The following is a 22,787-nucleotide window of genomic DNA, read 5'->3' as shown; positions in this document are numbered from 1 at the left end:
AAATGTGAAAAAATTACCGAGCATTATAATTAATATAAATATTGTTAAAAGGTATCACAATATATGTGAGAAAAGAAATGAAAGAGTTAAGTATTAAATGTTGGTAATAATTTGCTTATAATTTTTAATAATTTCTCGTTATCGACTTCATTAATTTATTAAGAAATCTTGCTATTTATAGATACTATAAATCATGGATATTTATAGTATCGCGACATGATATTAAAAATAAAACCGATTACTAAGGCAAAATCGTCATTGCAATCGTAGAATATATGTTAATATCGAAATAGTTAAAAATACATATAGATGGCACATTACCAAAATAATAATAAACCTACTAACTTCGTATGGTAGGTGAAATTTGTGATTAAATATTATGAAAGAGTCATATAATTGCATATTTCAATCGTCGTTGCTAAACGAGCAGGTACACGAATAAATAAAATTGTCTACAAAAACGATATCGAATAATCGACAGCTTATAATTACATATATATATATATATATATATATATATATATATATGTAATTATAAAAATTCGAAATTATTTGAATTATATGATCGACAATCTAGTTAATAATAATTAATAATAAATTGCTTTGTACATTATTTATACCAAATAAAAGTGTACACATTTCACAAATATAGATAATTGTCAATTATATTGACTGTAACGAGTTACGTGATTAAATGCTAAAGTACCATTCAATTCTCGTTAAAAAGTTTCTCGCAGATTGTAATGATTTATCTTCTTTTATTAACTCTTGGCGTAAAGTATCAATCGCGCGTGCTGCAATACGTAAATTTGAGCGATTCACTGTCTCTCTCTCTCTCTCTCTCTCTCTCTCTCTCTCTCTCTCTCTTAATACTCATCTATCAATCTATCAATCAAACTATCTATCTCTATCTATTACATTCTATACTTATACCTATACCTACATATATATATATATAGTTAGCTAGTGGGCTATCCATCCATTTATCTACTTATTTTTGTCTCCGTTTAGCGTCGAGCCGCATACCGGCAGGCAAACGCACGGTCGCATTGTGGAGAAGTCGTATCCTCATCGCAAACCCCGTCGTCACTCGTTGACGTTAGAAATCCGAGCCAAAAATGAAACGAAATTTCGCGCCGTTCCTAACCTCAAAAAAAAAAAAACCGTCTCCGCTGTCGTGTGCGATACATCGGCAACGAGCGGCCGAATTGAACGTGGCTGTGGTAGAGGGGCGATCGCACACGTAATCGCTCAGCGTGCCAGCCAGTGTAAACAACCGGAGGCGTCCGCGAGTGACAGCGTCGTCGTGGTCCCCGCGGCGACACGGTGAGTGCCGATAAGCCAAAGCAGCCAGTAAGCACAAGATCTACTAAATAAATAGTATGCGCTCCTAATACCGCGGGGAGTCGGGACACACACGTAGTATCCGCCTTGGCTTCCTGGCCTTTGATAATCATAGCGAAAGGAAGGGTTGGTCAGGAGCGGCTGACGATCAACGGCATTGAGACGTCTTCGACGCGACCGAGGCGCAGCCGCGACTGTCGAAGATGAGGTCGAGGGTAGGTGGTGTCAGCGTTGCCGGCGGCCTCTCGCTTCTCTGCGCATACGTCGTCGTGGCCTCGGGGAAGCTGATGCGCGGAGACGGTGCCACGAATATCGAGGAGGACGAGACCTGTTACTCGTTCGCCGGGGGCACCGTTTATCCGAGCAGCTCGAAACACGACGGTCACCAGCTGCACACGACCAAGGCTGTCAGTGAGTTTCAAGGCCATTCTCCTCCTCCTCCTCCTCCTCCTCCACTTGCTTCCGAAAGATGAATTTCTAAGCCGATTCTGTTATTATTACGCGTATGTTAGACCGCCCACCCAAGTCCCACGAGTACATAACAAAGACGGAGAATAGTCGAATTAACATTTAGCCTAATAATATCGCGCGTACGTTATTTTTTTCAATGACTATTCCGTAGAGCGCGACAAGAGATCCCTCGCGTATCTTTAGGCCTAAACGATGTTAAAAGGTCCTAAAGACACGAAAAGAGTGGGATTCTAAGGAACATACGTTTACCGATTGAATTTCCATAAGCGCTTTACATTAGTCGCGAACCCGGCCGGTTGATTAAACCATCGTGTAAATTATTTGCTATAGCCGATAACGACACCATTCGGTGCTTTGTTTCATATTTTTATTTTTACAAATCATTGCAACGTTAGAAGACTGCGCCCATAATAAGCCCTTCCTTGTCAATCTGTCATCGATCGATATGCATCATTAGATTTTCCTTTTTTTTTCATCTTATTGTGTTTTGTTTGTTTCTCTCTCTCTCTCTCTCTCTCTCTCTCTCTTTACCTAAAAAAATGAATACCAAAGTTATTGCAAGGATTTGCATTTGAAATAGCATAAACATGGTAATTTGTATAATATTCTTGTCGATTGGGCGCGCTTGGTGGTGACGCAGCAAAGCTGCAAAAGTACACGCGGTTTGAAGGAAAAAAAAGTGAACGTTAAAACTGCAATATGGTTGTTCAAAAAGACCGAGCGCACTTAAAACAAAAAACAAAAAACAAAAAAAGCCACTTACACGATGTTGTGAACACACTTGTACAGCGATTAGAGTCTGTCTCCGGTCCATTTTTGTCGCTATGTCACGTCTAGCCATAGAAAGTCTTTCACGCAATTAAGTGATTATTAAACCATATCAATGTATCGAATAGGAAAATAAGCGCTTATTTATTTAAGCTTTAAATGGTTTTCCACCTCGCCGTGATTAATGAGTCGCGTAAGCATTAATAATCGCGATTCGAGCGTACTCGAGGGCACACGAATTTTATGTTTAATTTTTCAGATAATTAGCAGTTGAATAACGAATGCGCGATGTGGGAGTTGGAAGAAGAATATTCGCGTTGCGAGTATGTTTCCGATAGAAAAATGTGCGCCACCATAATTAAAGATGACGGCTCCATATGGGGTTTCGACCTTTACGAGCACTTTTATGAGCTAGAAAAATCGTAGGCAATTAAACGTTATTAGCATGAGATTTTTGCGCAAACTTTTATTATCCTATTATTGCATGAAACATTAGACTTTTATTTAATGGAAATGAAAATTGTATATAGGATACCTTTTTCTCGTACCGTTAAAGCTTCTACAATAATCATTAAATACTGCTAGAATGTATTTTTGGTCCATCCGTGTAATATTTATGCAATCGATTCTATATGAGTTTGCATTGCATTATATCACGATATCAACGAATGAATTGGCGAGGAAAATTTTTTTTTTCAATTTTTTTTTTATTTTTTTTTTTTTTTTTTTTTTTTTTTTTTTATTGAAAATATTCAAACAAAAGAAAAAAAATTCTGCTCGCCCTCCCACCAGAAAATCATTTAAAATTTAAATTTCAATATTTAACAGTTGGAAAGAAGGCGCCGTATTTCGAAGGAACGGCAGTCGTTAGAGGAGAATTCAAAGAAATAAAGCTTACGCAGTACAAAGGAAAATATTTAGTATTTTTCTTTTATCCTCTTGATTTGTAAGTTTAATTTAATAATCCGTCACGATGAATTATTTATTGTTGGTTTTAAACGTGTGCTTGACTCCCATCTTTGTCCAGCACTTTTGTTTGCCCAACAGAAATATTGGCCTTCTCCGACCGAATAGACGAATTCAAAAAACTTAACGTCGAAGTCGTGGCCGCATCCGTCGACTCGCAATTTACTCATTTGGCATGGATTAATACTCCGAGGAAAGAAGGCGGTCTTGGAAACATTAAGATTTCCCTACTTTCCGACCTCACTCATAAAATTGCCAAAGATTATGGCGTTTATCTGGACGACTTGGGCCACACTCTTCGGTAACTTGACACATCATTATAATATATATATATATATATATATATATATATATATATATATATATATATGGGCATTTTAATGAAATAATGAAATAATTGAAGACTCGAACGATTGGGATTATTAATAACCGTTTATTTGATTCGAATAAAGCATACGATTGTTTCATTACATATGTAATAATAGTAACTTGTAAATTACATTCAACATTATTTATTAAAAATTTGTCTTTATATAAAATACTACTTTTCTTTATTTTTCTTTTTCTATTTTTTGTTTTTTTTTTTCTTTAGTTTTTTGTTTTTATTTTTGTTTTTGCTTTATTTTGTTTTAATTTTAATAACTTCTTTATGATAATAGTAAGAAAAATTAATTCTAATCTAAATATGTATAATTATTCCGTTGTGTAAAAATATAGGAGTATCATTTTCATTATTGAATAGATTAATAATATTAATAATGAACGTACAAATAAGATGAATTATACTAGAGATAATAATATAATATAAATATAATTCCTTGTTAATTTTTCTTCCTTTATTACTCTTTCGTTATTCGTCACTAATCCATAAATACTGCGATAAATACATTCCCATCCTCTTTTCAGTATAATAAAAAAAAAAGAAAAGAAAAGAATATATATATATATAATAACCCCCTCCCATCCCATTCGCCCCCCCCCCCTCAATTATATTACATGCTTTGATTTTTAAAACATCATCATTTACCTTTATTCACATTTGATACTATTATTAAGAAAAATATTAAGCATGTGAATTATAAAGGCGTGAGTTAGAGAGTTCGAGAGTCTGAGTTTGGAATTTTTGCTAAATTGTTCGCGTTATTGAGCATTAGTCGTTTATATTACTACATCATAACATTATTCGGTATGCTCAATATTTTTCTTACAAAACTACCTTAACATATCGAATACAAAACTTTTTGACTTTGAGTCAACGTTATACACACACGCACGCACGCACACACACACACACACACACACATATATATATATATATATATATATATATATATAGATATTTATATAATAAACATTTTTTCAGTGCACTATTTATAATAGATGGAAACGGAATTCTCCGACAAATCACAATGAATGATCTTCCGGTTGGCCGATCGGTCGATGAAACCTTGAGGCTCGTTCAAGCTTTTCAATATACAGATGATCATGGGGAAGTTTGTCCAGCTGGCTGGAAACCAGGACAAGATACCGTAAAAAATGCTTCTTGTAGATAAAATTTTTCACACCTCTACATCATTACAGAGTTAATCTTATTGCATTTCATAATCGACATTTCATCTTCATTAAAAATACTTATAAGTATTTTTCGTTTTATCAAAAATATTTATAAAGAACTTTTTTTTTTTTTTTTTTTTTTTTTTTTTTTTTTTTCTCCATTATTTCAGATTATTCCTAATCCAGTGGATAAGAAGAAATTTTTCTCTAAAAATCAAGTATAAAGTTTGTATCGTCTTTTATACGTTAAAACAAAATCGAGAATAAATGGTTGTTTTAATAAATTCCTTCTAACGAGTTTTTATCACATATAACTGTCCCTAAAAATTATTATATATATATATATATTTTTAACAATTAAAAATTCATTCGGTTTTCGTTCTTTTTGGACTTGATAATGTTATTAGCTGCACCCTACGTGGTGTTCTTGCCGAGATCATTGTCGGTGGCTTTTCAGTCTTTGGAGGAGTGGCTTTTACATTTGGTTTAAGATTTTCTGCCACCGTGTCTTCTAAAACTAATTGAAAATCTTCCGTTTCATCAGTGTCCTGCACATTCTTTGTATTCTCCACGTCCATTTTACCTGCCTTCTCGTTATTATCATTGTCAATATTTTTTTGTTGTAAAATATCGATGTCGACGGCATTAACATCAAGCTCTATAAACGGTGCTGGCGTTAACAGCGTCTTGTCGTTTTTATCTTCCCTAACTTCATCCTTCGCCTCGACTCTACATGTTTCTTCAGTTATTTTATAAATTTTGCCTAATTGACCCTCTTGGAAATTTATTATCGAACAATATCCGTCGGACGACGAGGCTATCAATAATCTCCCGTCTGAGGACCTTTAACGAACAATCATAACAAATGTCAAAATTAATTGGCTTTAAACAAATTTTGTACTCGAGTCTTTTTTTTTTTTTACTAAACTGCAGCTCACCAAGTAATGTCCGTCAATCGGGTATAATGAATATTAGAAATAACAGCGATAGGAGCAATTTGTTGGGTATCGTAAATTATAACTGAATTATCCGTTGCAACGGCAAATATTATTCTATATGGTAGGGCTATCATGGACGTAGGCCCATCATCTCTGAGTTCGAAGTAAACCGGACAACATCTCACAGCATTTGTTACTTCATCGAGAGACGGAAGAATTGCCACTGGTCTGTAACATACGTAAGTCAACAAAATTTACCCCCATACTTTTATCATAAGATTATTAATATATGCCCAGTGCCTTAAAACTGAATAAAATATATTTACTCCTTTAAATTGTATCTGGAGAAAACGACTGTGCAATTTGCTATTTTTTCAGTCGATTCTTGTGGCTCGATAATACCTGAAGGTACAATGAGTAACGATCCATCTGGTGTGAACGTTAATCTTCTGAAGAAAGATTTAAAAGTATCGTCATAAAATAAACGAACGACTTTTCCTTCGAGTGGATGTCCTGCGGCTGTAGGCATTTTCGATTTACCTATGCGCTGCACTGTTTTTTTTGTATTAACGTCGATTAATCTGCATAGCCTGAAGTACAAAATAAAAATAACGCACGTTTCGAGAGAAATTCGTAATGGAGGTAGCTTAACATTTTAAGCAAGTAAGACTTTCTACAAACCTGTCCGAACTTATGGTGGCAATGTATTTATTCGCAGGATCCCACGTTACTCCTTGAGGGAAGCCTTTGGTATAGTCGGTGAGCATACTGATTTTCTTGCCTTTTTGAACATTCCATAATATGACGGAATTATCTAAGGAACCGGAAACTAATAAATTTGAATCGGGTGACCAACTTAAATCGTATATGTCCTCGATGTGGCCTCGAAGAACCTTCCAAGAATTCCACTGTTCTTTATTTTGAATATCGTCTCCAGAAACGAGTGGAATTTCCAATCCTTCTCGTTGCTTCCAAAGTATAATCGCAGACTCTAAATTGTTAACATTATAGGGAATTCGATTAGACGAGAGAGTGCAAACGGACAAATAAGGCGTAACGTTAATAATTATTATACCATCGTCGCCGGATGCCAATATTTCTCCAGACGGTGAAAAGCGAACGACGTTGACCGTTCTTTGATGCCTTTCTAAATCTGCTACACAAGAAACTATCGCCTCACCGGCTTCGTTTAGCGTAACATGCCAGATCTTTGTAATTTAAAATAATTTAATGTTTTATAATAAAATGTTATTATTTATATTTAAAGCCTATCAAATTTACAATTAAAATATATATTCTTATATATCACTTTAATTAAACAAAGATGTGTTATACATATGTATATATATATATATATATATATATGCATACATATTTTTTATGACAACAAATATTTCACGCTAATAAAATGGTACTCCAATATTGTTTTTTTTTTTTGTTTTTGCCTTAGTTTTTACACTGTACATTAAAATACGACAACTTATGAAAATAATCTCCTAATCACTAATTATCAACGCTGATAACTGATTTCTCCTTACGTGTTGGAATTTAAATAATTGATGCTGATATCATACGGAAATTCGGTTAGACGATTGTTAAAATCGTAATACTTAGAAATGAGGTAAAATGATCGTAAATTGCAAAGAATTGGGATTTATAAAAAGGAGAAATAGTCACCAAAACATGTGAATCGGCACCACCAGAAGCCAGTCTCCAAAAACTTTCGCCTGCTGGTGATTTGCAGGTACCAACTTGTATATCAACACTGAGGACTGGGCCACGATTGTGCCAGGAAATTTCGGGAATTGTGCACTTCATATTTTCTCCTCTCGATATATTAACACAAACGAAAGGCTCGACAATGGTGTATTTATTAGCTGTCGATCCTTTTTCGTTTTGTATTCCGGTTTTTAGATTCAAAAGATAACCTGCTGCAGAACTTTTCTACTCTCAGCCGAATAGGCCATACACTGTGCATTTTCGCGCGCGATTCTCACGTCATGGAAAATAAATGAGTGGATTGGTCGATAAGCCATTTTTACTCCTTCGACCTATAAAATGTTGGATCTATTGGAAGGTTTAATGTTAATGTTTAAATGGCCTCTTAAGATAATTTGTACAAGGGGCTCGACCGACTCCCGAAATTGTCGAAGATTAATATTTAAGATTACGAAGTAATAGAACATTAGATGAAACATAGTTATGTAATTTTGATTTTTGATCATTGCACGGATAATGCAGGGAGTGCCATTAGTTATATTTTTTCTGATCGATTAAAGGCTTTTGATAATTTCAATGCAACTGTGATTTAATGAGCATCGATCGATTAATAAGTCATTTGATTGTAATGTGCGAGCTTTACTAAACAGCCAATATTTACCCAATGTATTATCTCGTATTTGACGTAGAAAAAAACTACGGTCGAATAATTATAATTATATTTTGAATTTTTCTTTCCCGGCGCCATTATTCATGACCATCCGATAAATGGGAATAGAAGAAGTAAGAAGAAAAAAAGTAATCATCCACTGATCGTCCATGCAGTCTATCATGAGGCTACCTCGATTGCAATTGAATCTAATATTATTCACATATTACAACAACGTCGCCCTTTAATTCGCTGGCCGATAATAATTGCATTAAAGTTCGCAATTGCAGTGACTGTAGATTGTTAAAATACAAAATACGAGGTTGAATGTAACCGGCGAATGGCAATTAAGGAATGAGGATTGCGGACATGTCTGTCCGACCAGTATTTGTCTATCGTCGTGTTTATTTGTAATTTATTTATATTGATATATAGTGAAATAGTTGCATTTTTATTATTCACGTAGAGTAAAAGTCTTTGTTTGATTATAAACGTGAGAAAAATCGTCGAAAATGCCGCGTATTATGATAAAGGGTGGTGTCTGGCGAAACACCGAGGTAAGCTTCTAACCTACAACTCATTTTATTTAATGATTTGTATTCGTTAAATTATGAGCATTTAAATTCTTTTCGCTATTTGATTTTTCCTTACACTATTTATGGGATATTCTTTTATTTGTTATTTTCTTATTTTCAGGATGAAATTCTCAAAGCAGCTGTTATGAAATATGGAAAAAATCAGTGGAGTCGTATAGCATCTCTTCTGCACAGAAAATCTGCGAAACAATGCAAAGCCAGATGGTTCGAGTGGCTCGATCCAAGTATTAAAAAGACGGAATGGAGTAGAGAAGAGGACGAGAAACTTTTGCATTTGGCAAAATTAATGCCGACTCAGTGGAGAACAATAGCGCCTATTATTGGCAGAACAGCGGCGCAATGTCTGGAACGATACGAATATTTACTGTGAGTTGTTTTGATTTGCAATTGCTTTGATTTAGTTGGTTACGATAATTTTGTATTAGCGTATGATAATATTATATTAAACACTAAACGATAAAGCTACTAAACGTTAAAATAAATATATGTCGATAATGTTTTATTTTTATAGAGATCAAGCTCAAAAGAAGGAGGAAGGAGACGAAAGCGTCGACGATCCAAGAAAGTTGAAACCCGGCGAGATAGATCCCAACCCTGAGACTAAGCCAGCTCGTCCCGATCCCAAAGATATGGACGAAGATGGTACGTATCGTATTTATAATCGTAACGATCGTTACATCGACTAATATCTATCTACTTATTTACTAGAATATTATTATTTTTTTTAGAACTGGAGATGCTATCGGAAGCTAGAGCAAGACTGGCGAATACACAAGGTAAGAAAGCTAAGAGGAAGGCTCGTGAAAAGCAGCTAGAAGAGGCCCGTAGACTCGCTGCTTTACAAAAGCGAAGAGAATTGAGAGCAGCGGGTATTTCGGTAGCGCAAAAAAATAAACGAAAGCGTGGAATAAATTATAATACCGAAATACCATTCGAGAAGAAACCAGCTCAAGGGTTTTATGACACGTCCACCGAAGAGATTGACCCTCTAGCAGCCGATTTCTCAAAACTAAAGCAACAAAATCAATTGACTTGGCAAGAGAAGGAAGAGATGGAGAGGAAGAAAGACAAGCAAAAATTAAAGCAGAGAAAAGAAAATGACATGCCAGCTAATATGTTAAATCAAGAGCCCGTGAAAAAAAGAAGTAAACTTGTTCTTCCCGAACCTCAAATATCCGATAGAGAATTGCAACAAGTTGTGAAATTGGGTCGAGCCTCCGAGGTACCGTATTATTCATTCCATTAATAATAAAATATCATTCGATGCATCGTAGCTCCCATTTCGATATCTAGCTTAATTTCTAATCTTCAAATCATTGTTAAGTATTGAAACGCCAAATTGCGACATTATCTTTTAATAAATTTTTCATAAAATTCACCAATGATTCTACACGATAATAAACAGTTATTGCTTTGTCCGTATAATAGCAAAAGTGCTCGACACTCAACCTAGAAGTCTCTAGTTATGACATTCTTTACAGGCTGCTCGAGAGATCGTGCTAGAAAGTGGCAATCATTCGTCCGATAGTTTGCTCGCGGATTATTCCTTGACGCCCAATACAGCAATCACCCCGAGAACTCCAGCTGTCGTCGATAGAGTTCTACAAGAAGCTCAAAACGTCATGGCCCTAACACACGTCGACACCCCACTAAAAGGTAGACGACTCTCATAGCTCATTGTTAATTATTAAGCAGCGATGAGGTAATCGTCAGTAAGACATTGTGACAATGCGAAACTGCGACAATTGACTCACAGAACGGAGAAAAGCTTACGATTAAACGTTTGCTTAGCTTTTTAATGCAGGAAATGTAATTTCATCCCCACTCCACGCTCCTCTTGTCATTCATTAATAACATATGCGAATGACAAATCCAATTGAATTGCCAAATCAATTATATAATATCGAAAATTGACAAATGCACCCGTTGATATACAAGTATACACCATCGAATAAAGTGTCCCGACGAATTTCTTCAACGACAAATTCAATCGTAGGTGGCCTGAACACACCGTTGAACAATGCCGACTTCAGTACCGTCGTGCCGACCCCGAATATCGTATCTACACCAAACACAGTATTGGCCACGCCATTTAGATCTCATAGAAGCGACGCGTCCCCGGCTCCATTCAATACACCAGGATTGGTTCGTCATCAAAATGCAACAACCGCTCAAACTCCCATTCGCGACAAGCTGAACATCAATCCCGAGGAAGCGATAGAAGCATCCGAGACGCCGATTGTTCAGAAACAAGTGGGTATTTTAAGTACCACAAGTGCCGTAAGGATAAAGCTTGCTTGATGCATTATAGAGCTTTAATGTCTCGGGCAATATTAATTTATGGAGATGGGCGATTGGTCATATCGTATAATAATGATTTTCTTTTTATCAAGACGAAGGATCAGCTTAGAGCAAGTTTTAATACATTACCGACGCCGAAGAATGATTATGAAATAGTCGTGCCGGAAGACGAGGTCAATGAGGAAGATCTCGATGGTTCGATAAACAATATCGTCGAGGATCAAGCGGATGTCGATGCAAGGAAACAACAGGAATTATTGGAACAACGTAATGATAAATTTTGATGATTGTCATGAAAATAACGAGCGTGTGTTATTATTGGACTGTACAGCCAATTAATTGCTTTTGCAGAGAAAAGAGAATTGGCCAAACGCTCGCAGGTCATTCAAAGAATACTTCCAAGGCCAAATGAAGTTAATATGAATGTCTTGAGACCGTCGACGGAAGTTTCCTTAACGGACCTACAAAAGGTAAGAAATGTTCTGGAAATATTATAAAAATAAAGTAATTTTGTACCAAGTGATGTGTAATACTTTTAGGCCGAAGAATTAATTAAGCAAGAGATGATAGCGATGATGCACTACGATGCATTACATAATCCTGTGCAACCCAATCACAAACGTGCACAGACGATTATAAATCAAGCGCATAACTATTTGGAGCAGCATCCCTATGTGGAATATTCTAAGGAAGACGTTGAAAAAGTAATTACATTAATTATTATCTGACTTTAATATTCGGATACTCCATTATATTTGTTGTAGGCGAAAAATATATTAACGGACGAGATGTCTGTGGTCAAAGAAGGAATGGCTCATGGGGATTTGAGTTTGGAGTCTTATTGCACTGTTTGGGAAGAATGTTTATCGCAGGTAATTAAAATGAAGCAAAGGAGAGCATTGCCGGGCACATTCGATAAGTATAAGATATTGTGTATGACATTGTAAATGAGAATTAATTTTTTTCTAGATTTTATATTTAGAACCACAGAAAAGGTATACGAGAGCTACCTTAGCCTCTAAAAAGGATAGAATCGAAGCCTGCGAAAGGAAATTGGAAGAGAATCGTATGCATATGACTGGCGAGGCAAAAAGAGCAGCAAAGATGGAGAAAAAATTAAAAGTTTTATTAGGAGGATATCAAGTAAATTGTCTTTTATTATTATTATTATTATTATTATTATTATTATCCATATAAGTTACAAGCGTTTTAGCATTTCATTTTCAAAATCTATCTGTATTTATCTGTGTTTTAGAATCGAGCACAGGTATTAGTCAAACAATTCACAGATTTAGTTGATCAGATTGAGCAATCCCGATTAGAATTGTCTACATTCAAATTTTTACAAACGCAAGAAGAGGCTGCTATTCCAAGAAGACTCGATGCCCTAATCGAAGATGTGAACCGTCAAAAAGAAAGGGAGAATGCGTTACAGCTACGTTACTCGCAATTGAAAGAAAAATTGCATGAGATGCAAATCCAACCTTTCTAATTTAAATATAAACGATCATTTATATATATATATATATAAAAAAAAAAAAATAAAAATAAAAATACAAAAAAAAAAATAAAAAAAAAAAAAAACGACTATTAGAAAGTGTACATCGACTATGACCCTAAGTAAATTAAATACAACGATAAAATAAAATAAAGATTTGAACATTGAAATTTGTCTTTATTTCTAAGAACGTAAAATAATTGATAATTAATTTACAATATCAAAAGATATAAAGCTTTATTTACATTTATTTAATGGAGGTTTAAATTAAAATTTACATCTTAAAAATCTTCATCAAGTGAATATCGAAGTTTGAAAATGTTGGATGCTGCTCGGATATTGGAATAATTTTAACCTTAAATCTATTATTCAATTCTGTTAAAAAATCCTTCCAAATAGCAATTTGTTTTGGTGTTTCTCTTTCTTCTTGCGATAAAATTGCATACGTTCCATTGTCGCTATTGCATAAATTTTCTAAGGTATCCAAAAGTGGTTTTATCGACTAAAATATTAAATTAAGTGAATAACGATGAAGTTTTAATTAGTTTGCGTGTATTTACCTCCTCGTAGTATATACAATCAGTTAAGAGAACTATTTCAGGCTTAAAATCCAAATCAATTTTCTTTCCCCACTCCAATATTTGAGCTTTGGCAGTTCCACCAGACCCTCTCCATTGCTTTTCATTAGCAATAATGTTTTTCTTTAACATGGGTACGACACTTTCCAAATCGGTCAGAACGACATGTGCCCTACAAGCATAACATTCCAGGCAGTTTATTATGAGAATAACGAAGAGAACAATAGACTAAAATGAATAATACCCTAAGCACGATGCAGTGAGACCAGCGCATCCTAAACCTGCTCCAAGTTCTAAAACTTGTTTCCCTTGCAGCCATTTACTGTTTTGACTAATTAAGTCCAAGTACTTAGCAAGTACCAATGCTGCATCCCAAATGACGCAACTGACATCACCAACTTTTTTTTGAAAAAACTTCAGAGTGACATTACAGCTCTCTAATTCTAATTCTCTAACAAATGTATCATCTTCGTCCTCCTTCATTTTCAATTGACAACGATATAAACAATATTACAAACGTATTTTTGAACCGCTACCTGTTGATACAATTTTATTTTATTTTACATGCATTTCATCGATATGCGCACTTAAAGCACAGAGACAAAACATTTATGATAAGAATGAATGCTTAAATTGCCAGGACCTCTCTTTCTTTAAATTTCATCAGTTCTGCAAGTTCAGCACGCATCTTTAAACGAAAATTCATCAAAATTCATCAAAATTCATCAAAATTCATCCATATACTGATGGTGTTTTTGGAAATTCTTCGAAGATGGCAGCACGTGATGAAGAAAACCGCGAAATGTAACTGTTAGTGCCGCTGCTGCCGGCTTCGTATATTTTGAATTAACCACATTTCTTTAGGTTACGTTGTAATTATTAATTAATAATGTTTCTTCGCTGTATTATTAAACTTTTTGAAAGTAGCGGTCTTTGATTAAGAAGAAGTAAGTTATAATGCTTATAACTCGTAAGAGCGAATTATTTAAATGAAAATATATTATTTATATATTAAATAAAAGATTAATTGCTTTTTTTTTTTTTTTTTTTTTTTTTTTCTTTTTTCTTTTTTTAGAAGTCGTGATAAATTTTCAAAATCTATAGGTACGCCAAAAAATGGATAAAACAGCAGACATAGTTAAAGCAAAATGTAAAGAGCTATTGGTGAAGCGAATGTTTTTAGCAGTTGCTGCAAGTATCATTGTCCACTTCATATTAATGAGTGGTGTAATATTAGTTACAAATTTAAAAATAACACATCCAGTGGAATGGATACAAGATACTTGGAATGTTATTACATGTTTAAGAATGTGGACATACTTTTTGGTCTTTTCTATGGTCATATTTTTACAAGGAATAATTTGTAGTAAAGACTACATAAATCCTATTTCGTATGCCTCTAGTCGATTTGTAAAATTCTGTCATATTTTTACGATGCATAATTTATTAGTGGGTAGTCTTTTCATATTACTGGGTGGCATTCTTGCCTGGTTACATTTATCTGTCGAGGATAGTAGATTTAGTTCTCTTATCAAAAATTGCGAAACCCTTCAAGGCTATTGTCTCGTCGAGGAGCACTATTTTTTATTATTGGAAGGTTTTTGGATTGGATTTTATTTTTTTACAAACTTCAGCTATTTAGACTCGAGAAATTTGCAGTTTTGTATTATTCCTCGATCAAAGTTGTCGCAAGTTAAAAGAGGCATTCAAATAATGATTACAAATACTTTATTAGATGCTGTTTGGCCTACAATTTATTTTCTTGGCTTTTACTCTGCGTTTGGAAACTATTGTAGAAGTTTTTTTACTTCTCCCTTTTCCCTTTCGATCGAAGATATACCCCTTGACAAAATCTCAAGGCTACTTAGCTTATCGTTAATTTTTTACGCCTGGCTTCATGCTGTACTCTTTGTCCTTATAATTCAAAGTATGCACTTATTTTTTCAAGCCTACTTGACCGAGTGGATTCCGTTTGTTATTGAAAAAATTGAGTTGACCGAAAAGTCTAAGATATCGTTAGCCGATGCATTAGGAATGGAAAAATTTCCCATTTTAAGACAATTAGGATACTTGGATCTTGTGACAATAGCACAAAAGGATAAAACAAGAAGGTCGATTCTTTTTACTTTAAGTCAGCCAGGAGGACATCCTTATAATTGGAACAATATTATTGAGAAAAGTCTGTCTTTGATAAAAAAATTTTCCGAAGGACTTAATTCTGCTTGTTCAAATCAAAAGGAAGAAAATCCAAAACTAACTAATACCGTACCAATTTCTTGTGCCCAAACATCCGATAAGCTTTATAATTATCATATGAGAAATTTAGTATCAGCTACACCAACTATTGGTACAGCCATTCACGATAAATTGGATAATAAACAAATATCAACCGATAATTTTCTTGTACAATACTACAAGAATTTAAAGAAAAATCTTATAAGCTATCTTTTATCAAAAAGATTGATTTCTTATATATTTGCAGAACAATTTGAGAATAAATTGAGACACGCGATTAACGATGCGCAAACTGTTATTTGGGCTGCGGATGCGATATCAACACTAGCTACAGTTTCATTGAACGAAGATCCATATGGCATTGTTCAAAAGGATTTGCCTGAAATAATTGAAGTTCTACTAAACGTCAAGCAGTCGTTAGACAAGCTTCAAAAATTAAACATTTCTATTAGAAAACCAATGAGCGATGATAAATTTTTGAAGCAAACACTGACAGCACTTCGCTCTGCCGTTAGACGAAGTTTGTATAGAATTGTTTCTCACTTTAAGAATTACATTGATGACTTAGCTCTATCTCCTTTAACTGTCGATCATTTACAACCATTTTTTACATATAGGGAATAGTTAAGTTAGCATTTCTTTGAATGTAAATGTGCTATTTAATAATTTTTTTTGTTTTCTTTTCCTTTCTTTTCTTTTCTTTTCTTTTCTTTTCTTTTCTTTTCTTTTCTTTTCTTTCTTTTCCCCCTAAATTTGTATAAAGAAATAATATTTTAATTTAAATTTTGTTGTGTTGTGTACTTATATATATCCGAATGTCTGTCAATTTAAATTCTTATAAAGAAATAATCATGCTTTAAAGAACTATATATTTCATTAATATTTTTATTGCAATTGAATTTTGCTTTTATTAATTACTTTAATCATAATGCGCTTTTTTCTTTTAACTACATTTGATAATTTGTAAATTTTTATAATAAAGTTTTAAAAGCAAATCAGTTGTTTAATATTTATTAATTTCAACTCTTATTAACAAGCTAGCATACAAAAAAAAAAAAAAAAAAAAAAAAAAAAAATAAATAAATAAATAAATAAATAAATAAATAAAATAATATATTTTGTATGATTATAAATAACTAATAATTATTTAAAGTTTCGTCATAATTGTATAATAAAATTGTTTTGAAATTTGCACTATTATATGTAAGAAATAAAATATGAATTAAATAAAAATTTCGCTTTCAATTATATTAATCATTATTATGTTTGTATATATTTATTTATGCATAAATAGTTGTGTCTAATACGTTTAAAATATTGTAATTTTTTATGAATTTTATCCTTTATAACGTTATTAAAATTAAATCACTAAAGAATTGCATATTTTAAATATATTTGAAAAGCTATTTTTTTATTTTTTTTTTAAATTCGCGCAGTTATTTCTCTTCCGAATTATATATATATATATATATATATATATATATATATGCGCGCCGGTGTGTGTGCGTGAGCGCGTGTGCATAAAGTGTAGTATTCGTTGTCAAAAATTGGAAAATTATAATTAAGTTGAATTAAACAAATAAAGCTTCTTACTAAATATTTATAATAGATATAATGTGTATAGAAAGTATTATTAAATAAAATATTAATTTCAAAATATTGACTATGAACAATGTATATTATTTGAATCTATTCGTATGGAATATTGTTGCGTCTTGTTGTGATTCAAAGTTTCTGTTTACGTTTATAAATGCTTTCGTACGACCTTTCTTCAAATACTTACAAATTCTTTGGATTTTACTTGAATTTCGTCCGTTGGATATGAATCGAGTCCGCCGCAATTAGATGGCTGTGTTTTTATTAAAAAATTGAGGTAATAATATGGTAAAAGAATTACAATTAATGTATCGTATTTCTCTATATTTAACCAGCTAATATTCTGTACACAGAAATGGAAAATGTAAAGAATTTGTCAGAAAGTATTATTTGCAGTGGTAGTGACATGAATCACAGGACTTTTAGAGACGATGAGTCTTGGAATTCCTTGCAGTCAACAATATTGGCAGGACACTTTTCGTTAAGCCGAGATTCTGACCCTCAAGAAGAAAAGAATAATCTCACAACTTTGAATGAAGAATCTTTAATGGAGGAGTTGGAATTTAAATCAGTAGACGAAGATGAAAACGTGTTAAATATAAATTTAGATGCAATTTCAGATGATGTTTTTTTCGATTGTCAAAATATTTCAAATCAAAAGATTTTAAACGAATCGAATTCACCGGACAGGTAACTTAAGTAATTATTCAATCGCCTTATAAAACTTAATAAAAACAATTAGATTTTGCTTAAGAGATTGTAAATGTAATTTTTAGTCATGTTTGCATTAAATATCAATAAGAAATTTCGAAAGTTTCTTTCATATCTTTTTGGTTAAAGGGGTAATAATAGTGTATAAGATGCTGCGATATTTATTTAATTTAAAACAAACAAACAAAAAAAAAAAAAAAATCACTGTCACGAGGTAGCTATCTCATTTTTAATAGGGCTGAGTCGTTTAAAGTCTTATATTTGCCATTATAAACTAAATATAAATAACTTTCGACAATTGTAATATTGACTCTTTATAAATATAGCGCTAGCTATGGATTAGCTGAGCAAAAAGTAAATTTGAAAATTTGTAAGAAAAATTTACTTCAATATTGATATGAACATAAACGATTATTAATCAGTGGAGACGATTGAACGAATGAAACTAATGAAATAATTAGTAATTTAATGATACCTCATAATAGTAATAGTAATGCCGTATCGTATAAGTAAATTTTTCGCTCGCGCACTTTACAATTCTTATATAATAATAATAATACTAACGATGTTTTGCTAAAAATATTTTTAGAAATGAAACGCGTTCGAACATCCTTGAAATACCATCTAAGCAGCAGCAGCAGCAGCAGCAGCAGCAGCAGCAGCAGCAGCAGCAGCAGCAGCAGCAATTTTTAACTGTCAACTCTCCGAATTCGGCAAATAATGAATCAACAGCGGACAGCGGAGTAGAAGACGAAAAAACTGGAGCACTTTTAGTACAAATAGTTGAAGATTTTAAAGACATGAAGGACCATGCACAGTCGACTCCGAAACACTTGTCCCCTACAACTAATGTATCGAAGAACTTAACAACGCCAATGAATAGTGTGAGCAATAATAATAATGCAAATAATATTGCCACTTCCTTAAAAATAATGACAAATGTAAATAGCGAGACGAAAAATTGCTCCGACAGAAAGACGCTCAATTGTTTAACATCCAAGGTCGCTAAGCGACTACAGTCACCGTCTCATAAACAATATTCGCCGGTTGACAGAACAAATAAAGAGAATTTCTTTGCTGGCAAATACAGCAGTGCTGTGGATGTTGTGTGTAAAACCGATATAAATGTGGCATCGCCTGGCGATAAGAAGCCCTGTAAAGTCGCCGAGATGAAACAATTTTTCGAAAATCAAAGCCGACTTTACGAGCAAAGTCGTAGCAGGCAGATTGATAGTAAAATACCGATGAGAAAGGTCGGACTGAAGCAAATTTTACTTACGAAATCTCCGCAAGTGAGAAGCACGAGAAGCCCGAGCTACCATACGCAGGAGACCTTTAAATTACTTAAGAGCTCAAAGGCATTGAAAGTAAATAATGGCAAAAGCGCAGTTACGTTCAATAATAATAATGGCAACTCGTCCTTTTTCCTTCGTAACCAAGGGCATTATGCTAATCGCGCAAGACCGTCATCGTGTTCCGATTTCATGACCGATTCGTCCACCAATTACAACATGTCGTCGAAAAATACGAGCAAGTCAACCGGTGATATGTCGAAAAACTGCATAAAGCACACGAAGCTCTTATACGCAACCGAGAGGAAGATGATCAATAAAAGATCAAATTATTTGGTAAATCAGTGTATGACATTGAACCCGAAATCGCCAAAAAATTTGCTAAAGGTGTCGGATATCATGAAACGGAAGTCGCTTGGCTACGTCAGCTCTCCGGTAAAGCCGGTGAAAGAGCTGAGGAAGATCTTTTCACCGGGGAGAGAATTAAACGGTGAATACATGACTATTATCTATTCTATGACGCATTGACAAAGCAAAAAAAAAAAAAAAAAAAAAAAAAAAAAAAAAAAAAATCGTCTTACAGCTTACTAAATAAAGACTTGTTTTTATTTTTTTTTATATCTTATTTTATTTTAGCTCAGGCGAAAAAACGCTCCAACAAAAAAACACCAGCAATAAAGATCGTCATTAGCAATGAATAAAGAGGATTAAGTTTTATTTATTATACATATAGATATATATCTAATTTATTGTTTTTAATTGTTTAATTTAAGTGGCAAAAAAGAAGAAAAAAAAAAGAAGAAAAGAAAAGAAAAGAAAAGAAAAAAAAAAAAACAGAGGCATTGATAAAATCATGCATATTTTATACTCGAAACATTTGTACAGTTTTAAAATGATATACGAGTTGCTTTAAGTATAACGAAGATTTTTTTTTTGCATTTACATAATTCTATGTGTTTAACAACTTAAATATGTAATATATTTTAAAAAAATGTATTATAATCCCATTAAATTTCGACTTCTAGTGACTACAATAAATAGAGAATGTATACCTTTTTAAAGATTATTTTTAAAACGTACTTAAAACAATTAAAAATTATGTTAATGTTTGCATTTGCATTTGTGTTGACAAAAAAGGTAAAGTAATTCTTATCGTAACTTAGCGTACTAATTTTTATGTAGCTAAACAACTATTAGCTTATTTACATTTTCATTTACATTAAAAATATATAAACAATTTTTACATTTTTAAGTCGTTTGAAAAAGTAGATCTTACATGTAACAATTACGTCCTTTTTAAATGCTGAATAACACTGAGATTATAAAACAATTTTTCTCTTAAAATATTCCAGCCCTTGAGTTGAACTTTTTGAAATTTTTCCAAATAGTCGGACAATTCTTTCTCTTCCGTTATCGCGTTCCCATGAGACTTCAAGAACAATGACAAATAAGCTTGTGCCAATTCAAAGTTCATCTTGTTTTTTAACATAAATCTTAACAATTTCATGAACTGCAATAACATCGAAACGCTATATTTCATATCAAATGCTAGAGATTGCACCTCCAAATCTATTGTATTTGGGCCCATACTTTTTAGGGCCTCGACTGCTTCCGTATAATCATCCGTATTGATGGTATTAAGTAATAATCGTCCGAAAGGCGTGAGACTTTGAAAGTCTGGATGAACCAATAATTTGCTGCTGTCCTTTTCCGTTTTAATATCCGAGAAATCGAATTGAGGTTGCAAAGCGGCAACTGTGGGTAAAAAGAAGGGAGCGGATGCTGGGGCCTTGGGAGCTTCCTTTGGCTTATTTTTCTTCCTGATAATATCGATATTCAATAGATTTTGCCATCTGGATGTTGCCAGAGCGGACATGGTAATGAGCTTCGAGTCCAGTTGATCCGGTGAAGTATATTCCTTTACGTCTTCGTCGTCTTCCTCGATTACTAAAACTTTATTCTCCTCTGTTTCTGCAATAGTATCAATGGTAGATCCGGGTAATGAAAGCAATGGAATATTGTCCTCCGGATGTATAGCCTTCAACGAAACGTGGGAATAAAGTGTTCGGTTAGACCATAAACAAATTCCCAAATTGCAAACATGAATGGTAGCTAAATATTCTCCGGTGAATGAAAAACTTAGTGATATGCAAGCATCGGCAACCTAAAATCATAAATATTATTTTCTTAATTTGCATAATACTTTGAATCTTACGTTATTGATTAACAAAACAATATCGAACGAAATGAAGGTATTCAATGATAATATCAATTATTATGCAAATTATGTAGAAACAAATTCAATTACAAATTTCCAAATTAATCATGTTAATTGAAATTTTAAAGCAGATGGAACATTTATTTTAGCTCGTAGGAATAGAAATTGTCAATAAATATTGTCTTTAAATTTTATATTTCCAATAAACATAATTAGACGATTAAAATGTTAATGTTAATGAAAATAATAATACTTGATTTAAATCGAGGCTTAATGTTCAATTAATCCATTTTACTTTTTATGCAATTGTTCATTTGTTTAAAATTATATACTTATTAAATCTTATTGGGACTCGTTTATATCATAATAATACAGTATTTTTGAATTTAGAAAAAATTAATTCACAATAAATTATTAATTTTATAATTTACGCATTTAGGCTTTATATTTTTTAAATTATAAATTAATGTAAACCTGAAAAACATCTATCAGCTGCGAGGACGGGATATCCCATGTCCTGATTGTTCGATCCATGGAAGCACTGACAAGCCATTTACAATCAGGACTAAAAGAAGCATCAGTAAGTCGTCCTGTGTGTCCTTCAAATTTTCGAACAATTCGCTTCATATCGATATCGATTACGTTAATGGTAAAATTTTGCAAACCTATTGCAATTAAAAAATTCTCTTTATGAACGCGAAGCCATTCCACGGATTCTTGTACATCAATTGTCACTTTTGGTCTTAAATCTGCAATCATATGAACATTCAAAATAAATATTTTCATTGTTTTCAATTCAATTAAAATCTACTTATTTCTATTCTTTCTATTCATCATTTATCCAACAAAATTTATCGACACACAAATACATTGTAATATAGAATTGAATTTTTAAGCTAAAGGGCTATAAATTTTCCATTGAACATACCTTTGCCGGGCTTAAAAGGTAAAAATTTTACAGTGGCATCTCGTCCAGCAGTAACGATCGTTGTATTTAAGCAGTCTACGCAAATTCCTTTGACAGGACCTTCGTGAACACCTTTTTCTCCACCATAAGAAGCACGATGTATTCCTGATTGAATATTAAATCTCTCCACATGACCATTATTATATCCAATTACGACAAAGTTCCCACATTGCGTGATGGTAAGGCTAGTTGCAGTAATATTCATATTGAATTTGAATTTTTCTGGCAACAGTTTATGCTCTCCCATTTTTAATTTGTTATAAGACCACGTTGTAACCATTCCTAAGCCTAAGTGAGTGACTGCAACGTTGTCCCACTCTTTTTCTCTTGTGGTCTCTGCAACAATATCGGTCATCGGCGGCATTAATAAAGGATCCTCCTCCGCT

General features: G+C 33.2%; 7 protein-coding genes across 7 annotated transcripts in view; 4 read left to right on the top strand and 3 right to left on the bottom strand.

The window, feature by feature from the left end:
- Positions 1–1,167: 1,167 nt before the first annotated feature.
- LOC105363766 (peroxiredoxin-2) lies at positions 1,168–5,387 on the top strand. The gene is made up of 5 exons (XM_011501534.1): positions 1,168–1,755; positions 3,412–3,529; positions 3,611–3,850; positions 4,913–5,078; positions 5,274–5,387. Exons 1-5 carry the CDS (start codon positions 1,548–1,550, stop codon positions 5,325–5,327), a joined length of 786 nt encoding a protein of 261 aa, XP_011499836.1. The 5' UTR covers positions 1,168–1,547; the 3' UTR covers positions 5,328–5,387.
- Positions 5,388–5,448: 61 nt separating this feature from the next.
- On the bottom strand, positions 5,449–8,001 carry Caf1-105 (chromatin assembly factor 1, p105 subunit). The gene is made up of 6 exons (XM_011501533.1): positions 7,719–8,001; positions 7,117–7,249; positions 6,723–7,032; positions 6,368–6,631; positions 6,042–6,269; positions 5,449–5,946 (listed from the first exon to the last, which is right to left on the bottom strand). The coding sequence occupies exons 1-6, from the start codon at positions 7,857–7,859 to the stop codon at positions 5,469–5,471; spliced, it is 1,554 nt and encodes a 517-aa protein (XP_011499835.1). The 5' UTR covers positions 7,860–8,001; the 3' UTR covers positions 5,449–5,468.
- Positions 8,002–8,727: 726 nt separating this feature from the next.
- Positions 8,728–12,820, top strand: Cdc5 (cell division cycle protein 21). Its single transcript, XM_011501532.1, has 12 exons — positions 8,728–8,966; positions 9,106–9,371; positions 9,517–9,647; positions 9,734–10,227; positions 10,487–10,661; positions 11,002–11,258; positions 11,399–11,573; positions 11,658–11,776; positions 11,846–12,010; positions 12,071–12,178; positions 12,276–12,449; positions 12,562–12,820. Exons 1-12 carry the CDS (start codon positions 8,922–8,924, stop codon positions 12,796–12,798), a joined length of 2,346 nt encoding a protein of 781 aa, XP_011499834.1. The 5' UTR covers positions 8,728–8,921; the 3' UTR covers positions 12,799–12,820.
- Positions 12,821–13,063: 243 nt separating this feature from the next.
- On the bottom strand, positions 13,064–13,957 carry LOC105363762 (protein-lysine methyltransferase METTL21D-like). Its single transcript, XM_011501531.1, has 3 exons — positions 13,627–13,957; positions 13,365–13,554; positions 13,064–13,306 (listed from the first exon to the last, which is right to left on the bottom strand). The coding sequence occupies exons 1-3, from the start codon at positions 13,863–13,865 to the stop codon at positions 13,079–13,081; spliced, it is 657 nt and encodes a 218-aa protein (XP_011499833.1). The 5' UTR covers positions 13,866–13,957; the 3' UTR covers positions 13,064–13,078.
- A 506-nt stretch (positions 13,958–14,463) lies between these two features.
- Positions 14,464–16,266, top strand: Ndc1 (Nuclear division cycle 1). The gene is made up of 2 exons (XM_011501530.1): positions 14,464–15,729; positions 15,865–16,266. Exons 1-2 carry the CDS (start codon positions 14,499–14,501, stop codon positions 16,239–16,241), a joined length of 1,608 nt encoding a protein of 535 aa, XP_011499832.1. The 5' UTR covers positions 14,464–14,498; the 3' UTR covers positions 16,242–16,266.
- A 1,054-nt stretch (positions 16,267–17,320) lies between these two features.
- LOC105363760 (rho GTPase-activating protein gacU-like) lies at positions 17,321–19,988 on the top strand. The gene is made up of 4 exons (XM_011501529.1): positions 17,321–17,490; positions 17,567–17,903; positions 18,514–19,706; positions 19,853–19,988. The coding sequence occupies exons 2-4, from the start codon at positions 17,569–17,571 to the stop codon at positions 19,915–19,917; spliced, it is 1,593 nt and encodes a 530-aa protein (XP_011499831.1). The 5' UTR covers positions 17,321–17,490; positions 17,567–17,568; the 3' UTR covers positions 19,918–19,988.
- Positions 19,989–20,335: 347 nt separating this feature from the next.
- The window catches only part of LOC105363759 (WD repeat-containing protein 36), a 4,039-nt gene continuing 1,587 nt past the window's right edge, over positions 20,336–22,787 (bottom strand). Inside the window, exons 2-4 of the mRNA XM_011501528.1 lie at positions 22,363–22,787; positions 21,909–22,183; positions 20,336–21,380 (exon numbers count right to left, since the gene is read on the bottom strand). The exon at positions 22,363–22,787 is cut by the window's right edge and continues 135 nt beyond it. Coding sequence (XP_011499830.1) covers positions 20,502–21,380; positions 21,909–22,183; positions 22,363–22,787 — 1,579 coding nt within the window. The 3' untranslated portion in view covers positions 20,336–20,501. The remainder of the gene's footprint in view (positions 21,381–21,908; positions 22,184–22,362) is intronic.

Source organism: Ceratosolen solmsi, unplaced genomic scaffold, assembly GCF_000503995.2.
Source record: "Ceratosolen solmsi marchali unplaced genomic scaffold, CerSol_1.0 scaffold28, whole genome shotgun sequence".
NCBI lineage: Eukaryota > Metazoa > Arthropoda > Insecta > Hymenoptera > Agaonidae > Ceratosolen > Ceratosolen solmsi.
This window is presented reverse-complemented; position numbering and strand designations above follow the sequence as displayed.

Bases quoted from the DNA above. Each gene is read 5' to 3' on its own strand.
- LOC105363766 (XM_011501534.1), top strand. From the start codon at position 1,548: ATGAGGTCGAGGGTAGGTGGTGTCAGCGTTGCCGGCGGCCTCTCGCTT. The intron at 3,530-3,610 runs GTAAGTTTAATT...ATCTTTGTCCAG, and splicing joins TTCTTTTATCCTCTTGATTT to CACTTTTGTTTGCCCAACAG. The intron at 5,079-5,273 runs GTAAAAAATGCT...CCATTATTTCAG, and splicing joins GGAAACCAGGACAAGATACC to ATTATTCCTAATCCAGTGGA.
- Caf1-105 (XM_011501533.1), bottom strand. From the start codon at position 7,859: ATGAAGTGCACAATTCCCGAAATTTCCTGGCACAATCGTGGCCCAGTC. The intron at 7,250-7,718 runs GTGACTATTTCT...TAAATTACAAAG, and splicing joins GTGCCGATTCACATGTTTTG to ATCTGGCATGTTACGCTAAA. The intron at 6,270-6,367 runs GTAAATATATTT...CGTATGTTACAG, and splicing joins TCCAGATACAATTTAAAGGA to ACCAGTGGCAATTCTTCCGT.
- Cdc5 (XM_011501532.1), top strand. From the start codon at position 8,922: ATGCCGCGTATTATGATAAAGGGTGGTGTCTGGCGAAACACCGAG. The intron at 10,662-11,001 runs GTAGACGACTCT...ATTCAATCGTAG, and splicing joins CGTCGACACCCCACTAAAAG to GTGGCCTGAACACACCGTTG. The intron at 11,574-11,657 runs GTAATGATAAAT...TTGCTTTTGCAG, and splicing joins ACAGGAATTATTGGAACAAC to AGAAAAGAGAATTGGCCAAA.
- LOC105363762 (XM_011501531.1), bottom strand. From the start codon at position 13,865: ATGAAGGAGGACGAAGATGATACATTTGTTAGAGAATTAGAATTAGAG. The intron at 13,555-13,626 runs GTATTATTCATT...TTATGCTTGTAG, and splicing joins CTCACTGCATCGTGCTTAGG to GGCACATGTCGTTCTGACCG. The intron at 13,307-13,364 runs GTAAATACACGC...TTAATATTTTAG, and splicing joins ATTGTATATACTACGAGGAG to TCGATAAAACCACTTTTGGA.
- Ndc1 (XM_011501530.1), top strand. From the start codon at position 14,499: ATGGATAAAACAGCAGACATAGTTAAAGCAAAATGTAAAGAGCTATTG. The intron at 15,730-15,864 runs GTACAGCCATTC...ATATATTTGCAG, and splicing joins ATCAGCTACACCAACTATTG to AACAATTTGAGAATAAATTG.
- LOC105363760 (XM_011501529.1), top strand. From the start codon at position 17,569: ATGGAAAATGTAAAGAATTTGTCAGAAAGTATTATTTGCAGTGGTAGT. The intron at 17,904-18,513 runs GTAACTTAAGTA...AAATATTTTTAG, and splicing joins GAATCGAATTCACCGGACAG to AAATGAAACGCGTTCGAACA. The intron at 19,707-19,852 runs GTGAATACATGA...ATTTTATTTTAG, and splicing joins ACCGGGGAGAGAATTAAACG to CTCAGGCGAAAAAACGCTCC.